This window comes from Somniosus microcephalus, chromosome 9 (genome assembly GCF_052327205.1).
Source record: "Somniosus microcephalus isolate GS21.2 chromosome 9, FLI_Smic_1.0, whole genome shotgun sequence".
NCBI classification, from domain to species: Eukaryota; Metazoa; Chordata; class Chondrichthyes; order Squaliformes; family Somniosidae; genus Somniosus; species Somniosus microcephalus.
In genome coordinates this window covers 126,424,413-126,451,589 of record NC_140995.1, presented here as the reverse complement: position 1 = coordinate 126,451,589, position 27,177 = coordinate 126,424,413, and the positions used below count along the sequence as shown (strand labels likewise).

Sequence of the window (27,177 nt, the reverse complement as noted above, 5' to 3'; positions counted from 1 at the left end):
GCGAAATTGACCAGACATTATGCAGTGGCGCTGAACACTACCGCCATGATCTCCTGCGCCCGCAGATCGTGACATCAATCGAGCATGTAGCGCTCCGGGCCGGATATTGAGTGCGCCCCCTGCCTTTCCACCTGCCACTAGCAACGACAGGTTGAGGGGAACGTTTTGTAGTCGTGAAGGGACTGGGGGAGCGCTATTTAAAGGCGGCCGCTTCCTGCCTTTTTTTGTCGGTGACATTTTTGCACCACGCATTCTGGGAGAGAGAGAGACTTCTGGAGAGATTCAACGCTGTGTGAAGGAGTTTTGGGTATTGAGCAGCACTTTGCAGGTTGATTTTGATTTGACCTTCCTTGCATCGATTTAGAAGCGACTGTGGGGGCTGCACTCTGAGCTCTTTCCCAGGGCCTCTCCATTGTTCTTTCCAGCAGAATTGATGTACAGGTCTCTCCAGGCCGAGATTCAAAGCTACAATGAGCAGGGTGTGGATGGAGCGCAAGATCGACCCTCCCTTTTAAGAACTGGCCAGTGCCAGTGTGTCTGTGTTCCATTGCTAACTGACATCGCATAAGCTTCGCCAGCGCTCTGAGGTAGCGCCTCGCTCCTTGGCATTAGCGCCTTAAGAGAGGTGTGTCGCGCCTGATTTAGCGCTCCAATCACCTCCAGGAGCAATAGAAGCCAAGTTTGCAGTCGGAGGCAATAATTAGTGCCAGGCACTAAACTTTGCGCCAGGCCGATAATTGCACCCCAAACGGGGCGATACCGAATTTCTCCCCCTAAGTCTATAGTGTGTGCTTCCTATCAGTGTTGAGATTTACTTCCAGTTGCACTTTCCCCATCACTCCTTGTTCTTCATATTTTGCTGCCAATTCTCATGAAGCCGTGTATCCTCTGACTCACCACCAGCAGAGACATGGGAGATCTGCTAGTAAATAATAAGTCAGAATGCTAAAAACTAAATATTGTGTAGTTATTTGAATATTTATATCCTAATTGTTAAAGTTCAGTAATCTCTGGTTGCTATTTATTGTGAAAGTAATGTGTCTCTGGTATTACTTGTAGGTATCTGAATTTATACTGAGTTTGCCGGGTTGTGAAGAACAAGCCAAAGCGTTTAGGCATGAGGTAAGCAGAAGATGATAATAGAAAATAAAGGTAAATATTGCTTAAATTCCTTAAAGAAGGAAGGATATATAAGGAAAAAGGATGTCATCTCCCCCATCTGAGTAGAAGGAAAAGCATTCCAAAATAATCATCCAGTTGATTAGGAAACATACCTTTTTATTTTTCAATCACTCACCATTTTGGCTCAATTTCCTATCAAATAGCTGCCTAGCTGACATTATTTGTGTGAACAATAGCACAATACTCAAAGCCACTGCTTTCTATTGTTATGTATTGTGAGCCTAGTGCTGCATAACAACAGTGACTGCACATCAAAGTAATTCATTGTAAATGAAAAATTTTGAGTGTTTTTTGTCATGAGATTTGTTAAAATTAGTGGGGGAAAGAAAAGGAAGATTATTCAAAGTTATTAAATTTGGGGGGAAATGCTAAAAAAAAAGCAAATCAAAACTTCCAGATTTATACTGCTCTATTTAAAATAAAATCACCTTAATCTAGTTTATTTTTAAGGAGACATTGGTGTGACTGCAAAAGACAACCATTTGTTAAATGAGAGGAAGCAAAAAGGAGTTAGGTAGTATGCCCTTTATAGATATTTCCGTATAATTTTGCAGACTTAATTATTAAATAATAATGAACATCCAGCTCTATTATTAGCAAGAGGCATGAGTTCTTTGAAGCATGTCAGTTTTGATTGAGGACAGTTGGCAAATGGTGATGTTGCTGATTAAAATTAGACTGTTTACTTAAAACAATGAGGCAAACAGTCTCCATCAGTATAATTCGTGGTATCGCATGTGGTTTTCCTAATATTCCAATATGAAACGGAATAAATATGAGAATGATGAAATAGCACCTCTGGCCTTCCCCAGCGTTCAGCAGGATTGTTACAAACTCCATTTCTGGGACACTTCTGGGGCTTGTTCTAGTCTTTCAGTATTATATTAAGTTTTGCATATAGTTTGCGCTTCCTGTAGGTATTCCCTTCTACTAGTGGTATTCCCTTTGGCTTAAAAATGACAGCAACATGTTTAAATACCAGCAGATCTCTTATGGCGTTGTTCGCAGTGAGTCAGAGGTTACACTGTTTTGTAACAAAAGGAGTCTTAGGCCATGTAGGCAATATCATCAGGGCCACTAATTTACGGTGACTGAATGAATCACTTTCCATTTTTCTAGATACATGTTATACAAACAATAAAAAAATCTGTGTAAATATCACCGCAGTATAGCAAAGCAACACTCAATTTCCGCCTGTTCAATGGTTCACGTGTGTATGAAACGGAACATCACAGGGGAGTAGGTAAAAATTTTAAAAATCTGAATCCCGACCCCAACCTGCCTCGAATGCACCAACATCCAGTTTTAACGGAGGCGGATTAGGGGTCGAGCGACTAACCTGCTCTTCAGAGGCGGGTCCGTTATGTAAATATGTTAATGAGGCTGCGTGCCTCAAATTTGAACAGACTTTTAGATTTACCAACTGTGGGCCCGTTTCCCAAGACTTGGAAACCCAGCAGCTGAAGGGAGCCGAGAACAGCTGGATCCAGCAGGTAAGTGCTTTTCCAGTGCTGCTTGTGGGGCAGGTACAGCAGGAGTGCTTCCTCCCGGCCGCCCAAGCAAACCTGCTGCTCTCCCAATGCCTCCTCCCAAACCTCCGCTCCCGAATCATAGGCACCCCCACAATCTTCCCGCCGACCTATGATCTCTTCAACCCCCCCACCCGTGATCTCCCCGTATGACCCGCAATCCCTTCAACAAACCCTCCCCTCAAAAATCTTTCCCTCCCTCCTCTTCACTCCCCGGCTGTGGCCTTCCAGCGCAGGCCATCCCGCCAGCCTCTCAATCTAGCTGCTGGCCAGGATAAGGGGGGAAAAAAGTTCAAGTGAGGTCCCGCCGCTAAATTCGGCAGGACCTCTTGAGTTACCCGGATTTCCGTGTTTCCCGACCTCCCTCCCCTCGTCCCCGTAAATATCGAGGCCCATATGTTAATTCAGGTGGAAGAGCAGCGAACTCCCCAGGATGGCAGCCTATGATTTCCCCACTCAGGCAGCAATGCTAATAGTTGAATATGACAAAGAAACAAAAGGATTGTAGGCACAAATAATTGGAATGAAAATAAATAGCAATCCAGGGAATGCTCATTTCTGATTGTTATGTACAGGAAATATGAGACCTGTGACATTGAACCTCTCACCCCTTTATACTCCAAGAGTTCTGGGGTTTCCTCTGAGAGATGATGTGAAATGCCTGCTTTTGCAATAGATGCAATCATTCAAATGTTCCCGGCCCTTCTGCCTCATTTTCCTGTTCCTTTATCAACTGCAAAGGTAAGCTCACCCTTAATTCTTACGTCACGGAGCCATTCCAGGACGCAGCAGGTGACATCAGCAACATCTCCCAGTTCGCTGTACACTACTGCAACAGGAAGAATATCTACATCTCCTCGATGGCATTCACGTTGCCCTGCGTGCTCCCAATTGCCTGGCAACTTCCTCAACGGAAAGGGATACAGCTCCCTCAACGGGCAGCTCATTTGCGACCACAGGCAGTGCATCTTGCGGGTCTGTGTCCGATTTCCTGGGAGAAATCCTGATTCATTCATCCTGCACCAGTCCTTTGTCCTACCTCTTTCATTGCAAGAGGATTTGAGTACAGGAGCAAGGATGTCTTACTACAGTTAAACAGGGCCTTGGTGAGACCACACCTGGAGTACTGTGTGCAGTTTTGGTCTCCTTACCCAAGAAAGGATATACTTGCCATAAAGGAAGTGCAGCAAAGGTTCACCAGACTGATTCCTGGGATGGCAGGACTGTCGTATGAGGGGAGATTGGGTAGACTAGGTCTGTATTCACTAGAGTTTAGAAGAATGAGAGGGGACCTCATTGAAACGTATAAAATTCTGACAGGGCTAGACAGACTAGATGCAGGGAGGATGTTTCCCCTGGCTGGGGTATCTAGAACGAGGGGTCACAGTCTCAGGATACGGGGTAGGACATTTAGGACTGAGATGAGGAGAAATTTCTTCACTCCGAGTGGTGAACCTGTGGAATTCTCTACCACAGAAGGTGTGGAGGCCAAGTCACTGAATATATTTAAGAAGGAGATAGATAGATTTCTAGACACAAAAGGCATCAAGGGGTATGGGAGAGAGCGGGAATATGGTATTGAGATAGAGGATCAGCCATGATCGTATTAAATGGCGGAGCAGGCTCGAAGGACCGAATGGCCTACTCCTGCTCCTATTTCTTATATGTTCTCTATTCCAACCAGACTGTCAGGTCACAAGTTGGCTACTTGGCGACAAGGGATATTCCCTCCAGATATGAACCCAGGCAGAGACACAGAGCTGGCCTACAATGAGAGCCATGCTGCCACCAGAAATCTGATTGAGCAGACCATCATTGTGTTGAAACAGCAGTTCTGCTGCCTGGACCATTCTGGACGAGCACTGCTGTACACCCCGTCAATGTCTCCAAATTTGTCATGGTGTGCTGCATAATTTTGCCATCCAGAGGGACCAATTGTTACCACCACCTGGGCAGGAGCAGCGTTGACCCCCTGTCCTGCGATGTGTGCTCATCTACCTATCCCAGTGCTCTTAAGAGGTGTTTCCCCAGTGGCTACAGCTTGGGAGGTGGAAAGCTGCTGTGCTTCCATTGAGGACACTTCAGATAGCTGTAGTGGGTGATCTCGAGCAGCGTCTCAACATGGGCCGATGTAGACAGTATGGCCCAGCTGGCTGTGCGACACTGACATGGACACTTGCAGACTGGGTGGCAAGGGAGCAGGCATGCTGTTCCCTAGAGAAGACAGCAAGAGCTTCTCCCATAGGGGCAATGTCATTGTCCTGGGGCTGCGACTCCGCACTCCTACAGCTATGTGTGACAACAGAGTGCAGGAGGGATGTGATGTTCTGGAAGCTCCTGTCAAAAGGTGAGGTGAGAGTGACTGCCCTTGACATCAAGGCAGCATTTGACTGAGTGTGGCATCAAGGAGCCCTAGTAAAACTGAATTCAGTGGGAATCCGGGGGAAAATTCTCCACTGGCTGGAGTCATACCTAGCACAAGGGAAGATGGCTGTGGTGGTTGGAGGTCAATCATCACAGCCCCAGGACATCACTGCAGGAGTTCCTCAAGGCAGTGTCCTAGGCCCAACCATCTTCAGCTGCTTCATCACTGACCTTCCCTCCATCATAAGGTCAGAAATGGGGATGTTCACTGATGACTGCACAGTGTGCAGTGCCATTCACAACTCCTCAGATAATGAAGTAGTCCATGCCCGCATGCAAAAAGACCTGGACGACGTTGGGCTGATAAGGGCAGGTAACATTCGCGCCACACAAGTGCCAGGCAATGACTATCTCTAACAAGCGAAAGTTTAACCACCGCCCCTTGACATTCAATGGCATTACCATCGCCAAATCCCCCACCATCAACATCCTGGGGGTCACCATTGACCAGAAACTTAACTGGTCCAGTCACATAAATACTGTGGCAACACGAGCAGATCAGAGACTGGGTATTCTTCGGCGAGTGTCTCACCTCCTGACTCCCCAAAGCCTTTCCTCCATGTACAAGGCACAAGTCAGGAGCATGATGGAATACACTCCACTTGCCTGGATGAATGCAGCTCCAACAACACTCAAGAAGCTCGACACCATCCAGGACAAAGCAGCGCGCTTGATTGGCACCCGATCCACCACCTTAAACATTCCGGCCTAGAAATTCAGTCGCGTTTGCGCCCACTTAGGGGCGAAAGAGTGGGTTGCGCCGGAAGTTTTTTAGTGCCCGAAATTAAGTTGGTCCCTAACAGCGGCATTAGCCGGTAGCGCTGCGCCGGCACCGATGACGTCATCGGTGTGCGCAGCGCCCCGGTTCCAACGCGATTCCATGCCGAGGGCCAAATTCAGTTGCAGCCGCCTCGCCCGCAGCGGCCGCAAACAACGTTTGAAAAATGGGGCCTTGCAGCTCCGAGAGGCCGGCGCATAAAGGTGGAGGGGCGGCCGGCCGCTTTCCCGGCGGCCGCATGGCCGCACCTCCCTCCCCGGACTCCTGCACCACCCCCCCGCGGCATTGCTGTCTGACTCCCGCGAGCCCGGCACTTCTCCGTGGTGCCGGGCTAATTTGCCGGGGGAATCCAGCGGCGATCTCACGGCTGCAGGCAGCTCCTCCTTAAGAGAAGGAGGAGGCCTGCAGTACCCCAGCCTGCCGCACCGCATCGGGTGGCGCAGCGGCAGCTGGACGCCTGAAATAGACTTTCATCGCCCCAAGCGAGGCGGCCAAACCCTGCAATAGCGCCCGCCTCCGTCTTGGCCCGTCGCAACTGAATTTCAGGCGGGCGCTACGGGAATCCGGGCGAGCGCTAAATTTCGGGCGCTAAAGACCTGGCGGGGCCTTAGTGAATTCCTGGGCCTCACTCCCTCCACCACCGGCGTACCATAGCTGTAGCGTGTACCATCTACAAGATACACTGCAGCAACTCGCCAAGGCTTCTTCAACAGCACCTCCCAAACCCGCAACCTCTTCCACCTAGAAGGACAAGGGCAGCAGGCGCATGGGAACACCACCACCTCCAAGTTCCCCTCTAAGTCGCACACCATCCTGACTTGGAAATATATCGCCGTTCCTTCATCGTCGCTGGGTCAAATTCCTGGAACTCCCTCCCTAACAGCACTGTGGGAGTACCTTCACCACACAGACTGCACTGGTTCAAGAAGGCGGCTCACCACCACCTCCTCAACGGCAATTAGGAACGGGCAATAAATGCTGGTCTTGACAGCGATGCCCACATCCCAGGAACTAATAAAAAAAAACCTGACAATTTGACCTTTCCAGGCCCTGTATTTTAAACAAATATGGTAAACTCACTGTTGGCGGTAGAGCAACAAAAAGTTTATAATGTAAATAAGAATCAGAAATTTCAGAGAGAGAAAAGCAATTTACTTGTATTTTGTAAAGTGATAAATAATATATTTGTGAGGCCCCATATCTTTCATTATCAATAACCTTAAATATTTTAACCTTGTGTAAGTTATGTGATATTTTAATGTGTTGCAGTGATGGCAAATCACTGTCTTATTTAGGCTGTAACGGCCATGGTAAACATCAGAAACCATGTCCAAGTCTACCTGTGAACTATGGCATGGAAAATAATTAAAGATAAGAATTTAAAGTGCAAATGATCTTTGAGTGTAATTTGCATATAAATATGGTAATTATCAACATGAAGAGGAGGTAGTTAATAATTAACATTGCTCTTGTCTGTTCTCAGTGATGAATTCCACATAATATGTGCTATTGTCTTGTCAAATATTTTGACAGTGAACTTCTCATCTATGTAATCAGTTTCATTTTACAGCATGCATAATCTATCTCGCTGGGGAATGGGGACAGTTAGCTAATTGCACAAATTCACCAGTCCATCACCATTAACCATTGCATGCCCAGATACATGGAGGGAGAAATTCGGTATCGCCCAGTTTGGGGCGCAATTATCAGCCAGGCGCAAAGTTTCGCGCCTGGCGCTAATTATCGCCTCCGAATGCAAACTTGGCTTCTATCGCCCCTGGAGGTGATTGGAGTGCTAAATCAGGCGCTACACACCTCTCTTAAGGCGCTAACGCCGAGGAGCGAGGCGCTATCTCAGAGTGCTGGCGAAGGTCATGTGATGTCAGTCAGCAATGGAACACAGACACACTGGCGCCGGCCTGTTCTTAAAGGGGAGGGTCAATCTTGCTCTCCATCCACACCTTGCTCATTGCAGCCTTGAATCTCAGCCTGGAGAGACCTGTACATCAAATATGCTGGAAAGAACAATGGAGAGGCCCAGGGAAAGATGTCAGAGTGCAGCCCCCATAGTCTCTCCTAAATTGATGCAAGGAAGATCAAATCAAAATGAACCTGCAAAGTGCTGCTCAGTACCCAAAACTCCTCAACACAGCGTTATAGAATCAGAGTTATACAGCACAGAAAGAGGCCCTTCGGCCCATCATGTCCGTGCCGGCCATCAAGCCCTATCTATTCTAATCCCATTTTCCAGCACTTGGTCCGTAGCCTTGTATGCTATGGCATTTCAAGTGCTTATCTAAATGCTTCTTGAATGTTGTGAGGGTTCCTGCATCTACCACCCTTTCAGGCAGTGAGTTGCAGATTCCAACCACCCTCTGGGTGAAAAAGTTTTTCCTCCAATCCCTTCTAAACCTCCTGCCCCTTTCCTTGAAACTATGCCCCCTGGTTATGGACCCCTCTACTAAGGGGAAAAGTTCCTTTCTAGCTACCCTATCTATGCCCCTCATAATTTTGTACACCTCAATCAGGTCCCCTCTCAGCCTTCTCTGCTCTAAGGAAAACAACCCCAGCCTGTCCAGTCTCTCTTCATAGCTGAAGCGCTCCAGCCCAGGTAACATCCTGGTGAATCTCCTCTGCACCTTCTCCAATGCAATCACATCCTTCCTATACTGTGGCGACCAGAACTGCACACAGTAGTCCAGCTGTGGCCTAACTAGCGTTTTGTACAGCTCCATCATAACCTCCCTGCTCTTATATTCTATGCCTCGGCTAATGAAGGCAAGTATCCCATATGCCTTTTTAACCACCTTATCTACCTGTCCTGCTGCCTTCAGGGATCTATGTACATGCACACCAAGGTCCGTCTGATCCTCTGTCCTTCCTAGGGTCCTACCATTCGTTGTGTATTCCCTTGCCTTGTTAGTCCTCCCAAAATGCATCACCTCACACTTTTCAGGGTTAAATTCCATTTGTCACTGTTCTGCCCATCCGACCAACCCATCTATATCATCCTGTAGCCTGTGGCTTCCCTCCTCGCTATTTACCACTCCACCAATTTTCGTGTCATCTGCGAACTTACTGATCATAACTCCTACATTCATATCTAAATCATTAATGTACACTACAAACAGCAAAGGACCCAGCACCAATCCCTGCAGTACACCACTGGACACAGGCTTCCAGTCACAAAAACAACCTTCGACCATCACCCTCTGCCTCCTGCCACTAAGCCAATTTTGGATCCAATGTGCCAAATTGCCCTGGATCCCATGGGCTCTTACCTTCTTGACCAGTCTCCCATGCAGGTGTCAAAAGCCTTACTGAAATCCATGTAGACTACATCAACTGCACTACCCTTATCCACGCACCTAGTCACGCCCTTGAAAAATTCAATCAAATTGGTTAGACATGATCTCCCCCTGACAAAGCCATGCTGATTATCCTCCAAGTGGAGACTAATTCTGTCCCTCAGAATTTTTTCCAATAATTTCCCTTCCACTGATAGGCTCACTGGCCTGTAATTCCCTGGTTTATCCCTACTACCCTTCTTGAATAATGGTACTATGTTAGCTGTCCTCCAGTCCTCTGGCACCTCCCCTGTGGCCAGAGAGGATCTGAAAATATGTATCAGAGCCCCTGCAATCTCCTCCCTTGCCTCACACAGCAGCCTGGGATACATCTCGTCTGGGCCTGGGGATTTATCCACTTTTAAGCCTGCTAAAACCGCTAGTACCTTCTCCCTCTCAATACTAATTTATTCAAATATATCACAATCCCCCTGCCTGATTTCTATGCCTACATCGTCCTTCTCCATAGTGAACACAGATGCAAAATATTCATTTAAAACCTTACCTACATCTTCCGGCTCTACACACAGATTGCCACTTTGGTCCCTAATGGGCCCTAGTCTTTCCCTGGTTATCCTCTTGCCCTTAATATACTTATAAAACACCTTGGGATTTTCCTTTATTTTGCCCGCCAGTGTTTTTTCATGCCCCCTCTTCGCTCTCCTAATTTCTTTTTTAAGTACCCCCCTGCACTTTTTATACTCCTCTAGGGCTTCCACTGTTTTTAGTCCTTTGTATCTGCCAAAAGCCTCCCTTTTTTTCCTAATCCATTCTTGTATATCCCTTGACATCCAGGGTTCCCTGGGCTTGTTGGTCCCACCCGTGATCTTTACGGGAACATGTTGGCGTTGTACTCTCTCTATTTCCTTTCTGAAAGACTCCCACTGCTCTGTTGTGGATTTTCCTACTCTGATGTGGATTTTCCTACAAGTAGCTGATCCCAGTCCACTTTGGCCAGATCCTGCCTTATCATATTAAAATCGGCCTTCCCCCAATTTAGAACCTTTATTTGCATATCTCCAGAAGTCTCTCTCTCTCACTCAGAATGCATGGTGCAAAAATGTCGCCGAAAAGAAAGGCAGGAACCGGTCGCCTTTAAATAGCGCTCCCCCAGTCCCTTCCCAACTGCAAAACGCTCCCCTCAACCTGTCGTTGCTAGTGGCAGACGGTAAGGCAGGGGGCGCCATTCAATATCCGGTCCGGGGCGTTGCACGCTCAACTGACGTCACGATCTGCGGGCGCAGGAGATTATGGCGGTAGTGTTTAGCGCCGCCGCAAAATGTCTCGTCAATTTCGCGAGCGGCGCCAACAGCGCCGCACCCGGGCGCTAGTTGCTTTGCGCCCCATTAGCACCCTCTTAAGGTGCTAACAGGAGGCGCAAACCAACCGAATTTTTCCCCCCATGGTATTTTTTGTGCTAGAATAGTGAAGTGTTAAGTTTGAAAATGTTGGATGCTATTACAATTGGTTCTGAGATCTAAGGCAGTATTTAGAGGTTGTGAATATATTATGAATCACAAGTTCAAAGTTCAAGTGATTAATGAATGTCAGCAGAAACCCAAGCTGTAGTTTCTTCATTTCACTGCCAGACATTTGATATTCTTTATATTTTAACATCTAAGGTTCATTTTCAGATATTAATTTGGGGATTTTTTAATCCCATTATAAAATAGCATAAAGGTAATTAAGATAATGGGCCATCATTTGCTGTGGCAGGGCATCCAATGGCGTTAGACTTTCCCTTACACATTTAGGTTATTAACATTTTTGCATGTTAAGTTGCTGAAAGTGAGCGCTGATAACGTCACAGCGAGGGAGACCAGGCATCTGGGACCTGAGTGAACAAGACAAGCTACTGTGTATCTTCTTAACCAACCAGATTGAAGGATTGTGAAATTAACAGTGCAAGGATTGAGAAGGAATTGTAAGTTAGAGTGGGTGAATTCAATGTCAAATCAGGTACATGGTGTGGAGATGCCGGAGTTGGACTGGGGTGGACAAATGTAAGAAGTCACACAACACCAGGTTATAGTCCAACAGCTTTATTTGAAATCACAAGCTTTCGGAGCGCTGCTCCTTCTTCAGGTGAAGTGGAGAAATGCATAAAGACACAGCTTATATAGTCAGAGAATCATGTCAGATGTTTACAGGTAACCTTTCCAACTGCCATTTATCACACCTCGGCAGAGAGATAATCACAGTCTGTGATAAATGGCAGTTGGAAAGGTTACCTGTAAACATCTGACATGATTCTCTGACTATATAAGCTGTGTCTTTATGCATTTCTCCACTTCACCTGAAGAAGGAGCAGCGCTCCGAAAGCTTGTGATTTCAAATAAAGCTGTTGGACTATAACCTGGTGTTGTGTGACTTCTTAAATCAGGTACAGAAAGAGAAATAAAGAGAGGGAAAGAAAGATTGGATTTACAGGGGGAAAAAAAGGCATAAAGCAAAAGTAAAACAATACTTTTCATTTAAAATCTTACAGTTTTAAATTCTCCCATAACAACAACTTATATTTATATAGCACCTTTAATATAATGAAACGTCCCAAGGCGCTTCACAGGAGTGTTACCAAAAAAAAAAAATTACACCGAGCCATATAAGGAGATGTTAAGGCAGATGACCAAAAGCTTGGTCGAAGAGGTAAGTTTTAAGGAGCGTCTGAAAGGAGGAAAGAGAAGTGGAGAGGCGGAGAGATTTAGGGAAGAAATTCCAGAGCTTTGGACCTAAGCAGCTGAAGGTATGACCGCCAATGATGGAGCATTTAAAATCGGGAATATTCAAAAGGCCAAAATAGGCCGAACGCAGAGGGAGGATTATAGGGCTGGAGGAGAATACAGAGATAAAGAGGGGCGAGGTCATTAAGAGATTTGAAAACAAGGATGAGAATTTTAAAATCGAGGCGTTGCTTAATTGGGACCCAATGTAGGTCAGCAAGCACAGCAGAGATGGGTGAGCGGGACTTGGTGCAAGCTAAAACATGGGCGGCAGAGTTTTGGATGACCTCAGGTTTATGGAGGGTAGAACTAGGGAGGCTGGCCAGACATGTGTTGGAATAGTCAAGTCTAGAGGTGATAAAGGTATGGATGAGGGTTTCAGCAGCAGATAAGTTGTGGTAAGGGAAGAGACAGGCGATGTTACGAAGGTGGAAATGGGTGGTCTTAGTGATAGAATGGTTATGAGGTAGGAAGCTCAATTTATGATCAAATATGACACCAAAGTTGCGAACACACTTGGTCAGCCTTAGACAGTTGCCGAGGAGAGAGATTGAATCAGTGGAAAGGGGATGGAGTTTGTGGCGTGAGCCGAAGACAATGGCTTCAGTCTTCCCGATATTCAATTGGAGGAAATTTCTACTCTTCAAGTGCTGGATGTCGGACAAGCAGTCTGATAGTATAGAGATGGTGGAGGGTTCGAGAGAGTTGGAGGAGAGGTACATGTGAAAACTCACGTTGTATTGCCGGATGATGTCACCGAGGGGCAGCATGTAGATGGTAAATAGGACGGTGCCAAGGATAGATCCTTGGTGGACTCCAGAGGTGACCATGCAGGATCAGGAAGAGAAATCATTGCAGGTGATTCTATGGTTATGACTGGAAAGATAGGAATGAAACCAGGCGAGTGCAGTCCCATCCAGCCAGACGATGGTGGAGAGGTGTTGGAGCAGAATTTTGTGGTCAGCTGTGTCAAAGGCTGCAGACAGGTCCAGAAGGACAAGAAGGAATAGGTTACCTTTGTTGCAATTAAGATGTCATTTGTGACCTTGGTAAGAGCAGTTTCAGTACTGTGGTAGGGGTGGAAGTCTGATTGGATGGATTCAACAAAGAGTTCTGGGAAAGATGGGCATGGATTTGGGAAGCGACAATACGTTCAAGAACTTTGGAGAAGAAAGGGAAGTTGGAGATGGGGCGGTAGTTTGCAAGGACAGAGGGGGCAAGGGTTGTTTTTTTGAGGAGGGGTGGTGACGGAGGATTTGAAGGAAAGGAGGACAGTACCTGAGGAGAGAGAACCGTTAACAATATCGGCTAACATGAGAGCCAGGAAGGAAAGTTGGGTGTTCGGCAATTTAGTAGAAATAGGGTCGCGAGAGCAAGAGGTCGGTCTCATTGACAAGATGAGCTTTGAAAGGGCAAATGGGGAGATAGGAGAGAAATATGCAAATTTAGGGTTAGGGCAGGGGGAAATCGGAGAAAAAGCAAGGTCCGGTGGGCATGGGGAAGGGAGGGAATTGAAAGCAGAAGCAGTTGAACGGATGTTGTTGATCTTTTTAACAAAGAAGTCCATGAGCCCTTCACATTTATTGTTGGAGGTGAGGGAGGAGGAGGCAGGGGAGGGTGGTTTGAGATGACAGTTAGTGGTGAAGAGAAGCCTGGTGTTATTTTTCCCATCCTGGATGATCTTAGAATAGTGGGCGGTTTTAGTGATGGAGAGCAGGACCGGTAGTGTTTTACATGATCGAGCCAAATCTGGTGATGGATGATTAGAAGAGTTGTCCGGCAAAGACATTCAAGTCTGCGTCCCTTGGACTTAAAGGAGCGGAGAGAGGGGTGTACCAGGGGAACGACTAGGGTGAGAGATTGTAATGATTTTAATAAAGCAGCAAATACCATCCAGACAATTTTATGACATTAAGAAAATAGCAATATAATGCAAGAGTACTGTATATTAAAGAATAATTTAATTTTAGCTAAAATAGCTAAAAATCAAAATTAACATAAGGAAATTACACCAACACAAACCAGGACACTCCGGATTACATCACTGATATACAATCATTGCCATCTCTGAAGTCATGGCATTTTTAAAAGGGGTTCAGCACATTGTGTTCCATATTAATGCTGCTGTTTCCATACATTCCCTTGTCTTCATGTTTGGGTGTATAATCACAGAGTAACATATGCAAGACTTACAGGAATAACAGACAAAGACAGAGAGTAAAAAAACTAATTGTGATCTGAGAACACTGGCCCATGAGCACAGCTTGTCAACTCAATATAAACAACAATTAAAACCTGAAGGAATGAGACTCCACACTTGTGATAGGTAATTTTCAGTGCCAGAGAGGTTGACTGGCAGTAATTAACACTTATCACGTTGTTACAAGGGTACTTAGACTGAAATGGACAAGACTTAACTTCCTGTGGTGACGTTTATTTCATATCTACTGTGTGAATACAGGATCTTAATGCCTTTCAATGCATTTCAATGGGGACCTAGACAGCGAGTTGCCATTTTTGCTAATGGCGGAGCGTCAAAACTTGGACAGCAACTTTTGGACTTCTTTGTTTATAGAAACATAGAAGATAGGAGCAGGAGTAGGCCATTCGGCCCCTCGAGCCCGCTCCACCATTTAATGAGATCATGGCTGATCATCCAAATTCAGTACCCTGTCCTTGCTTTCTCCCCATATCCCTTGATCCCTTTAGCCTCAAGAAATATATCCAACTCCTTCTTGAATATATTTAATGAATTGGCCTCAACTGCCCTGTGTGGCAGAGAATTCCACAGGTTTACCACTCTCTTGGTGAAGAAATTTGTCCTCATCTCAGTCCTAAATGGCTTACCCCTTATCCTTAGACTGTGACCCCTGGTTCTGGACTCCCCGACCATCGGGAACATCCTTCCTGCATCTAATCTGTCTAGTCCTGTTAGAATTTTATAAGTTTTAATGAGATCCCCTCTCATTCTTCTAAACTCTAGCGAATATAAGCCTAATCGACCCAATCTTTCCTCATACATCATTCCTGCCATCCCAGGTATCAATCTGGTGAATCTTCGCTGCACTCTCTCCATAGCAAGAACATCCTTCCTCAGATAAGGCGACCAAAACTGCACACAATACTCAAGGTGTGGTCTCACCAAGGCCCTGTACAACTGCAGCAAGACATCCTGGCCCCTGTACACGAATCCTCTCACTATGAAGGCCAACATACCATTTGCCTTCTTAACCGCCTGCTGCACCTGCATGCTTACCTTCAGCGACTGGTGCACAAGGACACCCAGGTCTCGTTGCACTTCCCCTTTTCCCAGTCTATTGCCGTTCAGATAATAATCTGTCTTCCTGTTTTTGCCACCGAAGTGGATAACCTCGCATTTATCCACATTATACTGCATTTGCCATGCATCTGCCCAATCACCCAACCAGTCCAAATCGTACTGGAGTTTCTCTGCATCCTCCTCACAGCACACACGCCCACCCAGCTTTGCATCATCTGCAAACTTGGATATATTACATCTAGTTCCCTTGTCTAGATCATTTATATATATTGTGAATAGCTGGGGTCCAAGGACCGATCCCTGCGGTACCCCACTAGTCGCTGCCTGCCACTCGGAAAAAGACCCGTTTATTCCAACTCTTTGCTTCCTGTCTGCCAACCAGTTATCTGGCCCTCGCCAGAGTTGCTGTAGTATTTGCGCATTAATAACAGGGAGTGCTAGTAGCCTCACTGTTATTTTGACAGCAGATTATGGGCTCATATTGTTGTGGAGGTGAAGTAATATGGGATTTCAAATTCCTACCAGCAATCCTGCCTTCGCTGGTAGGAAAAGTGCAGTCAGGGGCAGGGAAAAAGTGAGTTCCTTAAGTCACTGAATATGCGAGAACTTAATTTGCAATCCAGTGACTACATAATGGGGGAGCCTGTGACCTTCCTGGCTTCATGTAGTGCACATGCAACCCCCTGATCTAGCCTATTTCAAATGGATGTTAAAAGCTTGCCAAGTCCTCACATGTCAGAAGCAGATCCCTTAAACCTGCACTTTTTTTTTTGCTGCTAAATAATTGCAAGCAATATAATTGCTGTATATTAAAGAATAATTCCTCTATGTAGGGGGATACAGTAGTGTGGTGATTATGTTACTGGATTAATAATCCAAAGGCCTGCACTGCAGCCATATGTGGTAAGCATTCAAAGGGCTTTAAGGTCAAATGAATGCTTAGGATACAATAGCAGTAAAAGTAATAGATTATGAGGAAACATTTCGTGGCAACCACACTACTTGATATAGAAAGCTATTGTGTGGCCATACCTTAGCAACTTTCTTCAGGTCTACTATCTTCCTGCGTAGCCAGCTTCTATGGGTGTTAAGATCGTCCACCTCGTCGGCCAACTGCTGCCAGTCCCCTCTGTGGAGGATGCCTGTTACAAGTTTCAGGTCTTCCTTAGATAGCCTCTTGTGTACAGTGGTGCTGGTCAATTCCATAAATAATGCATGTATAATGCATTCAGGAGTGTGCCTGTACTCCCCAATATCTCATTATACAATAGTGTAACCCAGGGGTTAACAATAGTACCCTCTAGTGATCTTAACTGGATATTAATGGGGAGAAGTTCTGTTGGTTAGCACCTCCCGTTAGCTCCTGGGAGGGTCGCTAACGGGGTGCTAAGGGATTAGCAGCCAGGTATGGCGAATGCAGCGACGCTTGCGACCTTCAGTGCCGGTTTAGCGCTAGCGCTAACTATTACCGCCTGGGCCTCTAGTGCCTCGCAGATCGTGACTTCATAAAGTGCTCAGCGCCCCGTTATTGCCCCAGATGTGAAATTGCCTCCTGCCCCCTGCTGTATCGCCAGGCGTGAACAACGGCAGGAAGAGGAGGTGTTGTCAACTCAGCTGGCCGCTTGGGGAGTGCTAATTAAAGGGAATGGTTTTCAGGTAGGCCAACCTTTACTATTTGCACCAGTCTGGTGCCTGCTCAAAGTTTTTGATGTTTCATTGCTGCAAGATGTCCAAGGCCTCCACTTTGTGAGAGTGTTTGGGGCTGTAATGGCCGTCGCGCAGGTCGCCTTGCAACGCAGAACTGCCGACAAGTAGGTTGTGCACCATCATTGGCCCTTCCCTTTAAGCGAGGGAAGCAGCCTCTGATGCTATTAGCAATGCGCTCCAAATTCAGCGCTCTGCCACTACCACCCCGCTCTCGGACTTTAGCGCCCTAAGAGAAGTGGTTAGCGCATGATTTAGCGCTCCACTTCCCTCTTGGAGCGCTGAAGCTGAATTTCCCGGCAGGAAAGAATCATTAGCGCCTGGCACTACTTTTTCTACTTTTCCAAAGTTAGCACCCCAATCGGGACGCTATGAAATTTCTAGCCCTACAACTTTCACACCTTTCTGCTCGTCTCCAATCCTCCAGTCGGGGGATAGAGATCCATTTTAGTGAGACAAGGGCTGATATGAATCAGTAAGCTGCTTCATCTTACTGAACCTGCTGAAGGAGAAAGAAGGAACCAATGCAGGTTCTTCAACATCTGGCACTGCCTGCAGAAATTCACCGACTGTGTCATGAACCTTATCACTTGCTCTCACTGGCCCAGATAGATTCCCTTGAGGTGATACAGATAATGTAAAAGAGTAATTGACACAGGGTGATGCACAACTCCCAAGAAGCTAGAGAATTAGGCATTGGAAATGGAGAATTAAGTTCCTGAGTGGAGGCTTAGGAGACATTGGCCTCTGGCTGTTGAACATTTGGATGATGATCTCTGTGATTCTGCCATGCAAAGACAAATGCTTGCATAGCATTAGAACCATATGAATACACTGCAAGGCCCCTCCAAAGGATGTGCAGCAGATGGCAGGGCTTTGTTCAGATGTGAGTGGCAACTGCAGCAACATCTGCAAACATCCCAGATCCACAGAGGCATGCAAGCAAGTCAGTACTTCCAATATGTAAACATTGACTACTGGAGTTCAGGCCTTGCAAACCAAACAGAGAATTATTTCTGCTGGATTCCGTTATGTCCAGGGAAGCATCTCGGAGAGATTGGAGAATATCCAGTATACTCTCAGGGTCAAAGGAATACTAGTGATTCCAAAAGGTCTGTTCTCTTGCAGATCAGTGGCTACCAACATCCTGTCTCCGTGCATATTGAGAAAGCAGGAGAGCGCTCCAATGAGACTGCTTTCTCAGAGGACAACAGTGCAGGAATTCTCTCTGTTCAGTCCCCTCAGATGCCTTCACAGGTGGAAGAACGTAAACAGAACAAGGCTTGTAGAGAAGATAAATCCAGAGAAGTAGTCTGTAGCAGGTCCATCCCAGGACTTAGCAGCCCCAAGAGGAGGGCCACCTATGTTACAAGAGGCTCATAGTCTTGTGGGGCACCTGTCCATATCTCAAACCCCAGGCCCTCAGGTGGCACTCAGAAGTATTAGAAAGGACAGAAGAAAATTTGAAAAGTCACAAGGGGGGTTCATGGTGGTGAATTTTGGTGATTGTTTTGTTATGAAGTCTAAAAACTATGGAATTGTTGGAATTTTAAAGATGTTCACGGTTGTTCTGAAGGAAACATAACCTGGTCCTGGAACAAGAAAAGATGTTTTTAACCTCTGGACTTTCAGAAGACTTCTGCTTTTAATGAAGTAAGCTGTGTCTTGAAATTATGGTGAAATTCAATGGAGCAATGTGGTTATTACAGGTGGAATGGAAATAATGGGATTATACATTCCTGAAAGTGTTTCAGATAAGTCTGTCTCATAATTCTCCCTGCTGCTGACTCTGCCTCCTCCTCAGGATTCTCAGTTATCGGTCTTTTCTGAAAACCACATTATGAAGGGGCCAGCATGCAGCCACAATTTGTGAAACAGTACTGGGTGTGTACTTAAGGGAGCCCTTGGACCTATCTAGACACCTGAATCTTCTCTTCAATATGGCAGTGGCCTGTTCAATTTGAATTAAAGTGTGTATGAATATCTTACTGTAGTGTTCCTCCACTTCACTGGTGGTCCTTCTCAATGGTGTTAGCAGCCATGGTAATACTGAAAATGCCTTGTTGCTAAGAAACCATCCAGTGCCTTGCCCTTGATTCTAAAAGGCTGCAGGATTACTGACTGTCGAAGGATGAATAAATCATGGAAGCTCCCTGCGTATTTGGCAGTGATGTGCAGAAATCCATGCCTGTAGTTGCACGCTAATTGGACATTAAGGGAGTAAAATCTCTTTTGGTTGACTGAATGGTGTGTGTTGACAGAGGCTCGTAAGACCACATGAGTGCAATCTGTTGCTCCAAGAACTCGTGGAAACCCAGTGAGCTGATTAAAATTTAATGGTCCGCTCCCGCATTTGTTTTGCTCCTGCATCAGATGTCAGATCTGAGCTGCCCTGGCGAACAGGGCATTTATAACTTGCCTTATGCAAGAATGGACAGCAAATTGACCAATCTGGCAACAGTCACCTATTGCCCAGCCGCCAGGAAATCAAGAACAGTAATGACTTTCTGAGCCATAGTAAGCACTGTCCTGGCTCTTGAAGTTTGCAGATCTCCGTACAGAATGGAACAAAGCTCTTCCAGTGCTTTTGGGGTGAACCATAGCCTCCTGACGCATAACTCTTAAGAATATGTTCAAAAAATATCTTCTGGGTCTATACATCCTGATGGCTGGGTATCTGCCGGAGAGTCTGAATTGTCTGTGGAGCTGCCTTGTGAACCTGCCTTTCCAGAACGTCTGTTGTGCCTCTTCTTCTTCTTCCAACATACAGTATATATCATAAAGAGGGGAATCCACACTGGAAAACCAATACTGCAGCCTTTGGGCAATTTTTTAGGAAATTCCCTGAACAAAGAACAGTCTTGAGGGAAACTCCCAAATAAATTTCAGAGAGGCAAAAATAAATTGCAAAAAGTCCATACAAAGTGAAGGTATGACTCCCTATAATAGCTTTATGAAACACAAACAATTTATCTTTAAGAATCCAACTAATGGTCTTTCTATGTTGGGGAAATACAGGTTGATCTGCAGGTTAGCCTTTATTACAAAGGGATTAGAGTATAAGAGTAAAGGGGGAGAAATTCGGTTGGTTAGCGTTTCCTGTTAACAGGGCGCTAACGGGACGCTAGGAACTTAGAACCCGAGCGCGGTGATTTTAGCGCCGCTCGTGAAATTGACCAGTCGTTTTGTGGCGGCGCTAAACACTACGGCCACAATCTCCTGCGCCCACAGATCGTGACATTAGTTGAGCGTGGAACGCCCCGGACCGGATATTGAGTCACACCCCCTGCCTTTCCCCCTGCCGCTAGGAATGACAGGTAGAGGGGAACGTTCTCATGTCAGGAAGGGGCTAGGGGAGCGCTATTTAAAGGCGGGCGCTTCCTGCCTTTTCTTGTCGGCAAAACTTTTGGTACACGCAGGTTGAGAGGGAGAGAGACGTCGGGAGAGATTTAACGCTGCCCTAAGGAGTTTTGGCCCTCAGCACCACTTTTGAGGTTCCTAATCGCCAAGCTCTTTCCCTGGGCCTATCCATTAATGCTTCCAACACAATTGCTTTAGAGGTCTCTCCAGGCCGAGATTCAAGCCTGCAAGGAGTGGCTGGCCAGCAAGATGGCCCCTCCCCTTTAAGAACTGGACAGCGCCAGTCTGCCTGGCTTCCATGGTAACTGACATCGCCTAAGCTTCGATAGCGTTCTGAGGTAGCACCTCGCTCCCCGATGTTAGCGCCTTAAGAGAGGCATGTAGCGCCTGATTTAGCGCTCAAATCACCTCCAGGGTCGATAGAGGTGAATTTTGCAGCCGGAGGCGATAATTAGTGCCGGGCGCTAAACTTTGTGCCCGGCCGATATTAGCGCCCCAAAATGGGCGATACACAATTTTTCCCCCTTGGTCTCCTTACCTAAGGAAGGATATACTTGCCTTCGAGGGAGTGCAACGAAAGTTCACTAAACTGATTCCTAGGATGAGGGGATAGTCCTATGTGGAGAGATTGAGTAAACTAGAGCTATATTCCCTAGAGTTTAGAAGAATGAGAAGTGATCTCATTGAAACATATAAAATTCTTAAGGGGCTTGACAGTTTAGATGCTGGGAGGATGTTTCCCCTGGCTGGGGAGTCTAGAACTAGGGGCCACAGTCTCAGAATAAGGGGTTGGCCAGTTAGGACTGAGTGAAGAAATTTCTCCTTATAAGGGTGGTGAATCTTTGGAATTCTCTACCCCAGATGGTTGTGGAGGCTCAGGCATTGAGTATATTCAAGACAGAGATCGATAGATTTTTGGATACTAAGGGAATTAAGGGAGATGGGGATAGTGCACGAAAGTGGAGTTGAGCTGGAAGATCAGCCATGATCTTATTGAATGGTGGAGAAAGCTTGAAGGGCCGAATGGCCTACTCCTGCTCCTATTTCTTATGTTCTTATGACCTTTATGGGACTTTAGTTTTTAATGAAACACAGAATAATATTTAGGAGAAAGCATTTGGGTTCTCCATGATTGAAATATGCAAAACAGAAGAGTACAAGGATTACTGAGTAACAGTGATAAATAAATCATAATGGAAGTGTCACATTTGAATAGATTGCCAAATTAAAAGTAATGCTAAAAGTAAAATAGAAAATTAAAGGGTTGCATGTATGTAACCTAGTGGTCTTTATATACGGGGGTAATTTTGACTTTACAATAGTGTAAGACGGGTGATAGTAAATCGGCAGCCCATTTTTCATCTCTATCAATTCCCTATCACTCGTTTTGCATTATCACACAATGTCAAAATTACCCCCTACATGTTTGTCTTCTGGAGGTTCTTCAATAGAACCAAACCAGACCAGTTGTTGTTTATGTTTTAATTGTATATTAACATAAATTTCACTGCTGGCTATATGCAGTCATGAGTAAGGAACTGGTTACTCAACCTAAAGTGACGCAGTTCCTTAACTAATTAACTGTCAAAATTATGTGGGAATTTTAATTGCCACATTGAACCTTAGAATAATCATATTAGTTCAGCCGAATTGGGACCCTGGTGCCCTAGAGTTCCTATATTCACCTAGGTCTTCAAAATAAATTGTTAATTGGTTTCCAATATGTCATTTGTTAGATATAATTTACATTCAGGTATGAAGGATTTTACGGTGAAGCCCAGCTGGGACATCAGATGTTTCAGGCTGTAGGTCTGGTTGGCTACAGAGTGATAGATTGTGGGTTTGTGGCAGCATCTTTTGACGTGCTGAGTTTTTATTCTCAGATGGATCACTGGGGAGAAGTGCAAAGTGGAGGCTTGATGGTTCTCAAAGGGAGGGAGGAAAAGCTGGAGAATGTTTTTATTTTCTCAGCTGTGGCTGTGCTTTGGCAGCATAGGGAAATCGATCAGCAGGCTCACATATAGTTCATGGTGCAGGGGATCTGAAGAGAGAAAGAAAAATGGGCCGTAATCTGCGGCCCCTGCAGGTGCGTACGAGGTGTGAAGCACATGCGCAAAAACCCGGAACTTGCAAACTTGACAGATCATGCGCATCCCTGGGAAAAGGGCCTCCACGGGAGGAGAACTTTGGCCCAGCGAATGTCTGTGAAATTCTTATGCCTGGTAAAAGCAGGTGTTATAGTTTTAAAAAAAATAACAGTAAATTTTTAGCATAATTTATACATTAAAAAACCTGTGCAATAAGGTAAGTTTATGTTTAGCCCCTTTAAAATGTTTAAATTTATTTTTCAAAAAAAAAATGTTGTTTCAAATATTTAATTAAATGGCATTTTAATTAATTTTAAATATGTAATTTTTTAAAATTTATTTGATGTGTAGATGTATTTTTTGGGGTAGTCCTATTCATGCTTATGGGGTTTCCGTACATACAGAATCCCCAGAAGCATGAATGGAGATCCCCTTTTATTGGTTGGGCCGGCCCACGTGATCTCAGGGGTGCATACAAACCGCCTGCGCCCCTGGGATACGTAGGCCTCTACCTACGGGTACCCGGAGAGGCCCAGGAGCGCGAGTCTCCGGACCATCAGGTACGTGGGCATTTTATTTGCGGATCAGAGGCATTTCCCCACAGGAACCCTCTGACCACAAATTCAGGGCCAATATATAAAAATGCAGGGGATACATTTTAAAATGCAATCATTTTCATTTTTCTTTCCTACTTTTGTGATTCGTTTTCTATCATGGTTATCATGGTAAGTAAACAACACATGTGAGGAGCTGGAATCTAATACATAGCCATGATCATGCCAGACATGCAGCATTACAGTGTACTTCTGACATGATAGGAGCAAAATTATAGGGCCATACTTTGCAAATTCTAGCATTTGCACGTGCAGATTACAGGCTATAATTTTAAGAAAATTCAAGTTGATTTGGTAACAAAGAAACTACAATATAAAATGTTATATTAAATTTATGATTCTCAGATTTGTTACTCAGAGGTCCAAATGTTACAGCATTGTCACCTTAAAAAAATATAGTTCGTAACATGAATAACCACTGCCAATGTTCCATATTGAGTTGAATATATATTAATACTTTTTACAACTTTTATTTTTCTTTAGCAAATTGACGGAGAAGCATTTCTGCTCCTGACACAGACAGATATTGTGAAAATAATGAGCATTAAACTAGGACCAGCTCTGAAAATCTACAATTCCATCCTCATGTTTAAAACTGCAGAGGAAAATGGGCAGAATGAGCTTTGAAAAGACTGAAAGTACAGTGTCGCAGCTGTAGGTCGCCGGTTTCTCAATTAAAACTTATCTTTAATTCAAAGCACAAGAACTCTACACTAAAAATGGAATTCCAAAAGAATACAACTGGAATATTTGCTGTTGACTTGGCAGGCTCATTTAGAGCGCTTACACTTTCAGCAGTACTAAACTATGAGCTCATCTCCCATCCATTTCCTCAGGACTTAATTATGCAAATACCTGCTCAGTGATAGCTGGTATGGACTCTTTGTGATTGACCCTTGAATTGTATATTTAAATGTGCTGAAGGGTTTCTTCCAAGAACTGGACACTTAATCTAATGGACACTAAAATGGGTTAATTGTGTTCATTGTTTTTTCCTCCTTTTTGCAGTGGAATGATTTGTTTTGTGTTGTTTGTGTATAGAATTGTTTGACAAATTACAGTAATATCTGGTAATGTAACATTTCATTTCCAAAATAATGAAATGTACATAAGGATATATATTTTCAAAAGTTAGCATTGCTGGACTTAATTTAACTATTTGATTGTATACATCTTAATTTAATATTCAAAGTATTCAGGCAGATCTTAAATAGTTAATTAAGACAAACACAATTGGCCATTCCCAACTTTAATTAAAATGTTCTCTGGTTTATTAAATGTTGTGTTACTGCTTGATACAATAATTATTTGGTGAGTGGTTTGCATAAACTAAAGGATGAATGAACTGCAGGTACAGTCAAACCTTGTTGTTACAAACTCGCATCAATACATTTTCTGAGACTTTGTTCCTTTGCACACAATGTCACTTACTGGGAGCATGGATTGGAGAATGAGATGGGAAGGTCAGCATGCCCAAATCACGATGCTAACGATTTTGGTCATTCATTTTAATGACTGGAAAATTAGGAGTGCTGCAAATCGGGTATACTGACCTCCACACTTGATACTCTGACCCAACAGAGACAAATAGTAATTCTTCACATAACAATAGAAGTAGGCCATTCCATCATCAAGGCTCCTCTGTGATTTTGTTTGCTATGACAGCTCTATCTCTTCAATTCCAATCTCCTACCATCTTTCGCTAAGCCTTAATACCCTTGCCTTCCAAGTAAGTTCATCTCTCTTAAACAACACAGTTGATTCTACATCTGTGGCCACCAGGCACAGTGCATTCCATATCCTCATAAACCTTTGTGAAGGCATTTTTCCTGGACTTGCTTTTAACCAGCTTAGTCCTAATTTAACTATTTAGATCGAATGTTAACTAACTTAGTTCTTAATTTAACTGGTTTAATTTAAATTCTAGTCACAGGTTGATTTTACGGTGCAATAATGGAGTTTCCACTGGGAGCAGGCTATTTGTATATTAGTAATGGGAGGTTTGTAGCAAAACCTTGCAGTAGCAGGATTTCAGATATTTAGTGATGTTTATAAAGGGCTGGTTGCTTTGAAGCATTGATATTTTTCTTTAATCTGTTCTTCAAAGCAGAAAGAGTACTATTTCAGTAACCTCTTATTTTTTACCAGATTTTTAATTTGTTCTTTTCAGTGAGAAAGGGCAAAAGAGTCTGAACAATGGAAAGTAGCACTTTTTAAGCAAACATAAGGGAGAACAATAAAGACTGAACAGTTCACTCATCCTTAAACAGATGCTCCATTATTCTTTGAAGCCTGTAGGTTTGCTGTGAGGTAGTATTCAAAGCAAATAAAATTTGACCACATTAGATAACTCAAATGATACAACTTAAGGCCTTTGTACTACAGCACAGTTGGTTTTAAAGCTGAATAAATTACCTCATAGCAGAGTTCATCCTTACTATCCTATATCTTTTGTGGAAAACTGTGTGCTATCCTTTTAAACAAACAAATAAAAGAACAGATGAATGTTAAAGTAATTAAATGTGTGCCTGATTTTACAAATCTCACTGTTAGCTGAGGGAGATGTTATAAAAACATGCACTATGGCCTGGATTTTCCTGAGATTGTCAGAAAAATCTGGGACAGGACAAGACAGGACTTTTGCTCACCACCGTGAATCCGCTGGCACCTCATGGTATTTTCCCAGTGGGTGCTCATTTAATATGAAGAAGGTGGAATTTCAGTGAGAATCCCACTCCTGATTAGGTCTCTTTCAAGGGGAGAGAGGGAACCCGGGGCTAGCTGCAGCAAATAAAAGGCTGCTAGAATCGCAGCAAGTGATTCAAATGGAGGAAAAGAGAGAGAGAGAGATGGAGCTGCAGTTGAACATTGCAAAGCGATGGCAGAAGGAGGAGTACCATCATGGAGAACATTGCGGCGCTGGAGCTGCGATTGGATTCATACTGGAACATTCGCGAGGCTGAGGAGGTCGTGAATAGCACGTTTGATCAGTTGGTCACACCACAGGCAAAGGTTGGACAGGCAGAAAGGGAATGGGTGACCAACAGACAGAGTACTAGGCACAGGCAGGTAGTGCAGGGGTCCCCTGTGGACATCCCCCTCTCAAACAGATACATCACTTTGAGTACTGTTTGGGGGGATGGCTTACCAGAGGAAGGCAGCAGCAGCCAACTTCCTGGCACCAGGGGTGGCTCTGCTGCACAGGACGGGAGGAAAAAGAGGGGGAAGAGCTAACGAAATAGGGATTCTATTGTAAGGGGAATAGATAGGCGTTTCTGCGGCCGCAAACGAGACTCCAGGATGGTGTGTTGCCTCCCTGGTGCAAGGGTCAAGGACGTCTCAGAGCGGCTGCAGAATACCTTGGAAGGGGAGGATGAACAGCCAGTTGTCGTGGTGCATATAGGCACCAACGATATAGGTAAAAAGTGGGATGAGGCCCTAAAAGCGGAATATGGGGAGTTAGGAGGTAAATTAAAAAATAGGACCTCAAAGGGAGTAATCTCAGGATTGCTACCAGTGCCACGTGCTAGTCAGAGCAGAAATAGAAGGATATTTCAGATGAATACGTGGCTAGAGGAATGGTGCAAGAGGGAGGGATTCAAGTTCCTGGGACATTGGAACCGGTTCTGGGGGAGGTGGGACCAGTTCAAACCGGACGGTTTGCACCTGGGCAGGGCTGGAACCAATGTCCTAGCGGGAGTGTTTGCTCGTGCTCTGGGGGAGGGTTTAAACTAAAATGGCAGGGGGTTGGGAACCTGAGCAGGGAGACAGAGGAAAGGGAAACAAGGATAAAAGCAAAAGTTAGGAAGAAGAAAAACAAAAGTGGCAGTCAGAGAAATCAACGGCTTAAATCAAACGTGGCCACAGTAAATAATAACTCTAATAGGTCTAAGAGCGTTAAAAACACAAGCCTTGAAGGCTTTGTGTCTTAATGCGAGGAGCATTCGTAATAAGGTGGATGAATTGGCTGTGCAAATAGAGGTAAACAAATATGATTTGGTTGGGATTACGGAAACGTGGCTCAAGGATGGTCAAGGTTGGGAACTCAACATCCAGGGGTATTCGATATTCAGGAAAGATAGGCAAAAAGGAAAGGGAGGTGGGGTAGCATTACTGGTTAAAGAAGGGATTAACACAATTGTAAGGAAGGAT

At 44.9% G+C, this 27,177-nt stretch overlaps 1 protein-coding gene across 1 annotated transcript in view; it reads left to right on the top strand.

Annotated features, from left to right (window-relative positions):
• Positions 1 to 25,540, top strand: part of l3mbtl3 (L3MBTL histone methyl-lysine binding protein 3) — a 236,328-nt gene extending 210,788 nt beyond the window's left edge. Inside the window, exons 21-22 of the mRNA XM_085997143.1 lie at positions 1,060 to 1,122; positions 23,509 to 25,540. Coding sequence (XP_085853269.1) covers positions 1,060 to 1,122; positions 23,509 to 23,652 — 207 coding nt within the window. The 3' untranslated portion in view covers positions 23,653 to 25,540. The remainder of the gene's footprint in view (positions 1 to 1,059; positions 1,123 to 23,508) is intronic.
• The last annotated feature ends 1,637 nt before the right edge of the window (positions 25,541 to 27,177 follow it).